Here is a 10,333-nt window from a genome sequence, read left to right on the forward strand (position 1 = left end):
TTAACATTTCAATTTTTTCGGTTATTGTAATTTTATATAAGTTTTTTGTAACTAATATATTTTTTGTACTGATTATTATTATTTAGTCTAAACATTTATTAACTATTTAGTCTAAACATTTATTCATTAGTATAAAATATTATTTAGTCTAATATTTCCAAAAATTATTTATTGTATTTTTTCTTCCAATTAATAAATGTTTAGACTAAATAATATTTTCTTTCAATTAAAAATATTTATTGTACTGGTATAGTTATGTATTTTATTTAATATTATTTGAGAATTTTTTTTTATTTATACTAATTAAAAGAGAGAGAAAAATATTTTTTGTATTTTTTCTTCCAATTTTATCCTTTATCAATTGTTACAATTACTCAATTATTAAATTAAAAAAAAACTCATTTATTAATTATGTAACCTCCATGAACACTACAAATAACTTCCTCCAACACATCAACTATACTAAATAACTTCCTCCTACACCACTATATATGATAACTGTATATTTCAAAAATAAAAATATTTCTTTCTTTCTCTCTCTTTCTTTCTCTCTCCACGCCAAAGTTAGGAGAAAAATTCATAACCATACCAACCCCACATTTGCCTCCTTCCTCTTTTACTATATCTCTCTCTTCCATAACCAAATCATTTTCTCAAATTCATTTTGAAATAAGAGGTACGAGTGTGTTTGAAATGAATTGAATCTTAATTTCAGTGGATCGCTTCTACGAAAATTGTTCATTGATTTAACTTTTTGATATATGGAGGATTATGTGGTTTAGGTTTTGATTTCTATTACTCTTTTTCTGTGTTTTATCACTTACTTAATTTGGCCTAAAACGGATTGCAGTGTCTGTTTGAATGGATGGATTGAGTGATGGGTGTTATAGTAAGATGTGTGAGGTTAGAGATAGTTGTTCTTATTGTCTAAGGTGAAACACGGTGATGTATTTCTAAATATGAAGGATATGTCATCAAATCAACTTCCATTGTTGAATTTTTGACTTAATTAATGGTAATTGTGAAATACGCAGAAATCAATTGAATATTCATGTAGCTTTTTATAAGGACTGAAGTTATACTATGGATATTTTGTTGCAAAAAATATCATGGATTGTGTAAAATATGATATCTTTTTGTCATAATCTTGATCTGATTATAATTATAAGGATTCATTGTAGGTCTATTTCTTATGTCCTTAACTGACTTGCTCAATATTTATCTGTTGCAGGGAGATGTTTTGAAAGTGAAAGTAAACAAATTAACATCAATAAAGACCCAACTCCCATACTCATATTATTCACTTCCTTATCCTGCACCCAAAAAAATACAAGATAGTGCAAAAAATCTTGGGGAAGTGCTTCGCGTTGACCGCATTGAAAATTCACTCTATGTGGTCAGTTTCACATGTTAATTCTTGAATCTTTATCAATTTATAAGAAAGGAATTCTTAATGAAATATATAGATTTGGAAACATTTAACCTCGAATTGGTTAGCCACCATGTTGAAAGGGTAGTTAGTTAATGGATAATCACTCTTTAATTAATTTAATTAATTATATTTAATTGATTTAGTGGATTGTCATGTCCACAACTTCTAGAATCATATTGATTGTTATATTTTATGAAAAATGTAAAGGAAAACAAGAGATCAAATGACTGCCACTACATATTTTCTTTTAAAAGAAAACATAATAATAACGCAAAAAATAGTCAAAACCTATAACAACATACAGAATCGCCTATATCTTCCTTTTGATGCAAAGTTCCTGTTAACCTACATATCCATAATGAAATTGTTACTATGTGTTTGCAATCATATAACATCACACTGATATTGACAAGTCTGTAATAAAGAAAAATGTAAATCTATACCTATATATAAAATGGATATCCTTTGCAATACCTGATAAATTATTTTTTCAAATTTTTTTCGTAGAATTGATAAATATATGTTAAATTGTAATTAAAACATTTTATTCAATTTAAAATATTTATAATACAATTAAAATTAACGTATTATTAGTAAAGACAAATAATACTTTATGGGTCATATTAACCGGTGTCCCACGACGGATTAAGAATTATAAATAAAAGAATATTATAACTTCAGTACAATTAATAGACACGATATTCTTAAAAAAAATTAATTAATTCTGTTTTATATATATATATATATATATATATATATATATATATATATATATATATATATATATATATATATATATATATATATATATATATATAAATATATATATATTAGAAAAAACATATATTTTTAATTTTTTAAAAACGGTTCAACTTACTTTTTAATGAATTTCTTAACTAATGCCCCTAATTAGCATTTCCCACACTTTATAATTGAAAAATATATATTATGTTGTTCTTATTCGATTAGCTCATAGTGTAGTGATTGAGAATGTTTAGTACTTGGGGTTTGTATTGTGAAGATCTACTTGGGGTCTGTGTAGTGATTGAGAATGTTTAGTTGTTTAGTTGTTGGGGTCTGTATTAGCTATTATCAATTGGAATAAAATTTGGTGCCTTGCCTTTGTTAAAAAAAAATCAATATTAAAAGATAAATATTAATATAAACTTTCCGATAAAATTACAGAATAAATGTAATGGATTCTTAAATTTCTGTCTCAAAACAAATTATACTATATAATATGTAAAAAAACAATTATGAAAAAATCCAGTTATATTTTATTTTTGTTAGAACATTAAATTAAAGAATGAAAATACTCATCTAAAATTTTAAAAATCATAATCAACCAACTAATAATAAATAAATAAATTATTCAGATGTAATGGACAATTTTTTTTTATTGTTGTCGTCATTCATATATCCGGAATTCATTATTACCTGCATTTTGATTATTCTATGTAGTTTTCCCATCATTTAAACTATTTTATTTACAATTTTGTATAATCAATTTTGTGATATGTTTTTTCATATTTATTTTGCATTGCATTTTGACTTTGTTCTCTATTATAGAATACAATTTTTTTTAATTTTAATTTTACGGTAAAGATGAAGATGAAATAAATATTTTTGATATTGTGTAATACTTATGCATCTAAATATGAAAATAATTACCAAGTACATAGTATGAAAATAATTACCAAGTACACAATTTTTTTAATTATATTGTGTTATTTATTTAAAAAGAACTAACTAAAGATAAATTATGTCATCTATATATAGGTATAGATAACTTATAACATGCATAGTTAATTTTATTTAGTCTATAATATGTAGTGATTGAAGAAGAAAATTTATATCAAATCATCTTCTGATGATATATCAGTTTTCGATCAATTGTTTTTGTAGAGGATTCGGTATAGTTTCCAGTTGACAATTACATTAATAAAATGGAAAATAATATTCGTCAAATATCAAGTCAACAACAGAGGTCAAGAAGGGCCGAAAATGAAAGGAAGAGGAGACAAAATATGAGCAACGAGCATAGAGAAAACAATTTGTCAAGACGACGTGAAAATTATAGGCGGCGAAAAGAGCAAGAGAAACAAGCTCAAACATCTCGCCATATAAACAGTCAGTCGAGAGTTCCGTTTCAAAATTTTACAAATATGACTTTTCCAAGATCACACTTTCAAGGAACTCATGACAGTGAAGCCGGTCCAAGTAGAATTACACATGTTAATGATGTTGCACTTGGTTGGTGATGATCAATATATATATTATACGTTACATTTCATAATTTTGTTCGCTTTCGCCATATCTTATTTTATGTATTTAAACTCGCAGATCGTAATTGTACATCACCTAATCAACAAAACATCACGAGTCAATCCGATACAGGTATAAGTGATATAGTTCTAAGTATGCGAGTATTAATTTTTACAAATGTATTGATATTAATTATTATTTTTGTATCAGATGATATGGATGTTGATGAAGCTTTAGAGGATGCAGTAATATCATATGTTAACATGGATGCCAGAGAAAATGGTGCATTATCACGTCGTCCTCAAGGTATGTTCGTAAAAATTTTGCTTCAAATAAATGTAGCATTTGCTCATGTGGCGTAAAATTTCAAATCATGCAATATTAAAATATAATAATTGAGTCATCTTGCATATATTTTTTATTTGTATTTTAGATTTTATATAATATTTAGTAATCAATATCAAACTCCTGCCTGTAGAATCAGGACATGCTTTTCGAGCAAAGCACAATATTGCTCGAAATTTCAAAAATAATATGATGATGGAAAAAGCCCGGTTGCCTCATCCATTTACCTGTAGACACTGCAATGCAAGATTGTTTCATCATGAATCACGTGATACGTGTTGTAATGGTGGAAAGGTATCATTCTCACGAGTTGATGCTCCTATAGTATTGCAACAATTATTTTTGGATGGTTCAGCTGAAGGAAAACATTTTAGGCAACATATTCGAAGTTATAACCATGTGGTTTCATTCACTTCAATTGGTGTTCATGTTGATGAGAAAATTCTTGCATCTGGTCGTGGTATATACACGTTTCGTGCTCAAGGTGCTTTTTACCATAACATAGGAGGTTTCTATCCAAATGAGGGTGTCAGACCGCGTTTCTTACAACTATACATCTACGACACCGATAACGAGCTACATAATAGAATGCAGGAAAATCCACAGCTGCACCAAAATGTAGTTCACAAATTACAGAAAATGCTCCATCAGTTTAATCCTTTTGTAATTAGGTTCAAGCAACTTTCAATACTTCCAAATATCAGTGAATGTAGCCTCATACTTAAAGAGCGTCCACGTAATCACCATCAATACAATCTTCCAACTGCTGAACAAGTTGCGGCAATTATTGTTGGATGTGATGCAGATTCTATGGATTATGGAAGGGATATTAATGTCATTCGTTGTGATGGAAATCTCAAGAAAGTTCAAGAGACAAAGGGATATTATGATCCTTTGCAATACCCTGTATTGTTTCCATTTGGGACGCATGGTTGGGACATCAACACAACAAATTGCAATGGACGAAGAGTGTCATGTCGAGCATATTACAGTTACATGCTTCAGGTAAATTTGGATTAATTTTAGTAGATAATCTACTTAGCTAAGCGTTGTTTAAAAAACTTTACATTTAACACCGACATTTTTCCAATCAACTGTAGATTCGCCCAAATGATCAATCAATGTTGTTAAATGCGGGTCGACTGTTGCAACAATATGTTGTAGACAATTATGTCAAAATTGAATCAGGGAGATTAAGGTGGATTAAAGAGCACCAAAGTGATATACGTTCTGAATTGTACCAAGGTTTACATGATGCTTTGCATGTTGGTGAAACTAATGCAGGTACAAATTCATATAGCATAAATATACAGTTTTTGATTAATAATTAGTTGTACTTCTAATGCTAATAATTCATATATTCTAATACTAATGCATTTCATGAATCATCGTAGAGAACATTGGAAAAAGAACAATATTGCCATCATCATTTATTGGCAGTCGTCGAGACATGACACAACGTTATGAAGATGGCATGGCTATTGTTCTTAATGGCGGTAAACCAGATATTTTTCTAACAATGACATGCAATCCTTCTTGGAGTGAGATAACATCAGAACTTTTGCCTTTTCAAACACCACAAGATCGTCCAGATTTGCTAACAAGAATATTTCGTTCGAAATTTGAGAAATTGAAGGATGATGTTATTAATAAAGGAGTCTTGGGTAAAGTTAAAAGCTACATGTATGTCACTGAATTTCAAAAGCGAGGACTGCCGCATGTGCATATGTTATTGGTCTTAGAAAGTAACGATAAGTTGCGTGACCCAAAAGATTATGATAGTATGGTAAGAGCAGAAATACCTAAATTAGAATGTGAACCACAGTTGCATGAAGCTGTTGTAAGACATATGATCCACGGACCTTGCGGCATAATCAACCGAAAGTCTCCATGTATGAAAGACGGACATTGTAAAAAAAGGTATCCCAAACAGTTCTTGGATGAAACACGTCAAGGCACTGACTCATATTCCGAGTATAGGAGAAGGTTTGATGAGTCTGTATCGTTAGGTAAAGATAGGTCTGTCGATAATAGATGGGTGGTTCCTTATAACCCTTGGTTACTGTTAAAGTATGACTGTCACATAAATGTAGAGATTTGCAGTAGCATTAAAAGTATCAAGTATCTATACAAATATGTGTACAAGGGCCCTGATCGTGTGGCTATGGAGGTTCATAAAGGATCATACATGGATGAAGTTCAGCAATATGTTGATGCAAGATGGATTTGTGCTCCCGAGGCATTATGGAAAATATTTCGATTCACTCTTTACCGATTATATCCTTCGGTTGAAAGATTGCAGATCCACTTGCCGAACCGCCATCAAGTGCGCTTTTATGATCATCAGCAAATTGCAGATGTGTTAAATAATGAACGCAACTCCAAAACAATGCTCACACAATTCTTTGCATTGAATCTACGAGATCCACAAGCAAGAAAGTATCTGTATAGAGAGATTCTAGAGCATTATTGTTGGAACAAGCGGGATATGGAATGGCATCGTAGGCGATCAACAAGAAAAGTTATCGGGAGAATCTATACGGTATCACCTTCGGAGGGAGATAAGTTTTACTTGCGACTGTTGTTATCGCATGTCATAGGTCCAACCAGTTGGGAATATCTTCTTACAAATAATGGCATGACTTTCAGTACATTCAAAAAATCAGCCGAGGATAGGGGATTTCTAGAGACTGATCATAGTATTCGTGATTGTTTGGTTGAGGCTACGAGTCTCCGAATGCCATATGCTTTACGAAGGTTGTTCGTGACGATTTTAATATTTTGTGAACCTACTGATGTTAGAGGCCTTTGGAATGAGTTTTTTACACATATGGTAGAGGATTATCAAACAGCTAACAATGTTGTGGAATCAAACTTAACTAATATGTTGTTGAAGGACTTGAATGAACTCTTAAACCTGCACGGTAAAAAGATTGATGATTATGATCTCCCATCTTTACCCCCTAATACAATAGACAGAGGTGCAGTTCCAAGTATCATACAAGAGGAGTTAGCGATCGATATCCCCAATGAAGATATTGAATCTATTGCTAAGTTAAATAATGATCAAATGATTGCATTCAACACCATTATGAATGTAATTGTTCAAAAACATAGTGGGGTATTTTTTGTTGATGGTCCAGGAGGAACAGGTAAAACATTCCTTTATAGAACATTAATGGCAAGTTTAAGAAGTAGAGGAGAAATTGTCTTAGCAACTGCATCATCTGGTATAGCTGCAACATTGTTACCCGGTGGTAGGACTGCACACTCTCGATTTAAGATACCTATTGATATTCAACCGAGTTCCATTTGTGGTATTGAAAAGCAAAAGGATCTTGCAAATCTCATTAGAGTTGCTGCCGCAATAATTTGGGATGAAGCACCAATGACAAACAAAAATTGTTTGGAAGCCTTAGATCGATCATTACAAGACATTTGTAGCAACAGTGCTCCATTTGGTGGAAAAGTTCTGATCATGGGGGGGGATTTTCGTCAAGTTCTTCCTGTTGTAAGAAAAGGTACTAAGGCACAAATGATTTCAGCGTGTATTGTTCAGTCTCATTTATGGAATCATACCAAGATTTTGCATTTGCGTCAAAATATGCGATCATTGCATGATCAAGAGTTTGCAGAATTTCTTATTCGCATTGGTGATGGTGTCGAACCTACCAAACCAGATGACATGGTGAGGTTACCTTTACATATTGCAATCCCATGGGAAGGTGAACATTCCATACAAGTACTTATCCAACATATTTTTCCTGATCTAGAATTGCATGGTTGGGATGCCACATATATGGTACAAAGAGCTATTTTGACACCAACAAATGATGATGTCCAGAAATTGAATGATATGATTATCGATCAGTTTCCAGGAGAAGAACATAATTTGTTATCGTTTGACGAGGTTGAAGGAGATAATCATAATTTATACCAGCAAGAATTCTTAAACTCAATTGCACAAGGTAGTTTGCCACCTCATATTCTAAAGATAAAAAAGGGTGCATCATTGATGTTGTTACGAAATCTAGATCCTAGATATGGATTGTGTAATGGGACCCGGTTATTATGTCGTGGTTTATTTATGAATATGTTGGATGTGGAAATCCTGACAGGAAGCAACGCAGGAAAACGTGCTTTTTTGCCTAGAATTAAAATAAAAACATCTGCAAGTGATGGACTGCCTTTTGTCCTTAGTAGAAAGCAGTTCCCTGTGCGACTAAGTTTTGCAATTACAATAAATAAATCACAAGGACAAACTATTCCAAATGTTGGAATATATCTTCCACGACATGTTTTTAGTCATGGACAGTTACATGTGGCTTTATCCAGGGGTGTTTCACAGACTACAACAAGAGTTTTAACCAGGGAAGGAAAATTGAAAGGAGAAGATGGTGACTACACAAAAAATGTAGTCTACAAACAAATTCTTTTATCGCATCCGCAGGTATTTATTAAGTACATTGAAAAAATTACTCACACGTTGATTCCCATTTTGGTTACACGACATACCAAGCTTATATTGTATTATTTATATCATAGAATAGATAGATAATAACTAAATATAATTTTCTTTTGCTTTAATATACAGCCAAACTAGAACACGATGAAATCTTCCAATTATGTAGGGAGTTGAGACGAAAGAATGTTGAAACTTGCTTCGACATGAAAGTAAGTTATACTTAATCATTTATTTTATGCTTTTATGTTAGATATAAATGGGGTGATAGTTATTCTCACTATTCTTATGCAATAAATTTTAGATAACAGACTTTGAAGATAAATGGAACACGTGGAAGGATGAACAAAGTATTTCATCCATCGGCAAACTCGACAATAAGGTGTATTTATTTTTTCCGTAATACGTATGGAAAAAATTCTTGCACTTTCATCACTCTTTCACTAACATTTTTATCATCCTCATTGAAACAGGTCAAACGTTTGAAAATTTACTCCATCGGTTGGAGCTCCACGGTGATAACAGATAAAACACAACTTTGGAAAATGGTGAAAAGAGAAATAATATCTCAAAGAATGGAGAGGTTTTTATTTAATTCATTTAAGAATATATTTACTCTAGATTATTTTTGAATGCATGAATTTAACTGTTATTTGTGGTTTATATAAGTAAAACCATATATATTTACTAACTCCATTGTTTTCCTTATTTACCAGAAATCCAGGTAATTCAGAAACAAGTCATAATTGTTGTTCTACGAAATCTAGACTAAAACAAAGTATCTCCATTCTCCAGGTATTATTTGAGTCGCAATAAACCATATTATATTCAAACGAGTCAAGTGTTCTGAATGTATTTCTTTTATAATATGACATTTCATCATGTATTTGTAGTTTTTTAAATCTCAAGAGCGCATTGATAAAGGGATGTACGAAGAATTGATTCGAATCTTTATAAGGTAAGCAAAAGCTATATTACACTACTTACTATTATTTTTACTATCTTTTTCTTTAAAAAAAGTCTAATTTAAGAGTCTTACATTTTTTCTATACTACGGAAAACAATTGCAGGGAAAAAGAAAATACTTCGAATAGAGATTTCATGTTCGGCATTCCTCTTAAAGAACGTCATTGATTACACAGTATCAATATTACTTTGCATGTTTCGATATAATTTTGAATATCTTTATTTACCGTTTTCAAAATGTATTAATATTATTTTTAATGCGACCTACAGTAAAAACCTCATAAAAAGAAAACAAATATTTATTTTCCTCTACGTTGTGCGCATTAAAAAAAGCGGACAGACGGGCACGGGAGTGCCCGTCTGAACGCTAGTATATATAAAAGGGATAGGTGATTTTTGTATGGCCTTTATTTCTTCCACAAATACCCTCGCTTAACTTCTTCTTTTATATTTGTTTATTATTTTAAAAAATAACTTTTTTTTTTATATTTGTTTGTTATTTAAAAATAATAATAATTAAAATAAAAAGAATCTTCTATTACTATCTATAAAGGGGATAGGGGATTTTGGAATGACTTATTTTTCTTTCAAGTTTGCCCTTTAAATATTTTATATTTACTAAAAAACCACAATAACAATAACTACCCATATTTACTAAAAAACTGCTTCAAGTTATGGGTGGTTTTTTTTCAACGCATTTATAGCAAATTTTTTTTGCCATGAATTCATATAATTACATAGCAATTTCTAATTTCTCTCTCTATTGCAATAGCAATTTGCATCTTTTGTGTATTACTATTATGGGCAAATTTCTACAGTAATTGGCATTGCTTATAACTACTGAGTTTTATACTCCAGTAGCA

The 10,333-nt window shown here is 30.8% G+C and overlaps 1 protein-coding gene across 1 annotated transcript; it reads left to right on the forward strand.

Annotated features, from left to right (window-relative positions):
- Positions 1 to 3,378: 3,378 nt before the first annotated feature.
- LOC127104919 (uncharacterized) lies at positions 3,379 to 9,638 on the forward strand. The gene is made up of 13 exons (XM_051042058.1): positions 3,379 to 3,685; positions 3,776 to 3,829; positions 3,908 to 4,003; positions 4,176 to 5,047; positions 5,143 to 5,326; positions 5,437 to 8,188; positions 8,243 to 8,439; positions 8,637 to 8,716; positions 8,809 to 8,886; positions 8,978 to 9,087; positions 9,221 to 9,299; positions 9,398 to 9,462; positions 9,575 to 9,638. The coding sequence occupies exons 1-13, from the start codon at positions 3,379 to 3,381 to the stop codon at positions 9,636 to 9,638; spliced, it is 4,938 nt and encodes a 1,645-aa protein (XP_050898015.1).
- The last annotated feature ends 695 nt before the right edge of the window (positions 9,639 to 10,333 follow it).

This window comes from Lathyrus oleraceus, chromosome 7, assembly GCF_024323335.1.
Source record: "Lathyrus oleraceus cultivar Zhongwan6 chromosome 7, CAAS_Psat_ZW6_1.0, whole genome shotgun sequence".
In the NCBI taxonomy this organism is placed as follows: domain Eukaryota; kingdom Viridiplantae; phylum Streptophyta; class Magnoliopsida; order Fabales; family Fabaceae; genus Lathyrus; species Lathyrus oleraceus.

What these genes read in the sequence shown, in the direction of transcription:
- LOC127104919 (XM_051042058.1), top strand. Translation starts at nt 3,379, where the DNA reads ATGGAAAATAATATTCGTCAAATATCAAGTCAACAACAGAGGTCAAGA. An exon ending in CACGAGTCAATCCGATACAG is followed by an intron (nt 3,830 to 3,907) that starts GTATAAGTGATA and finishes TTTTTGTATCAG; the next exon opens with ATGATATGGATGTTGATGAA. An exon ending in TGTTGGTGAAACTAATGCAG is followed by an intron (nt 5,327 to 5,436) that starts GTACAAATTCAT and finishes GAATCATCGTAG; the next exon opens with AGAACATTGGAAAAAGAACA.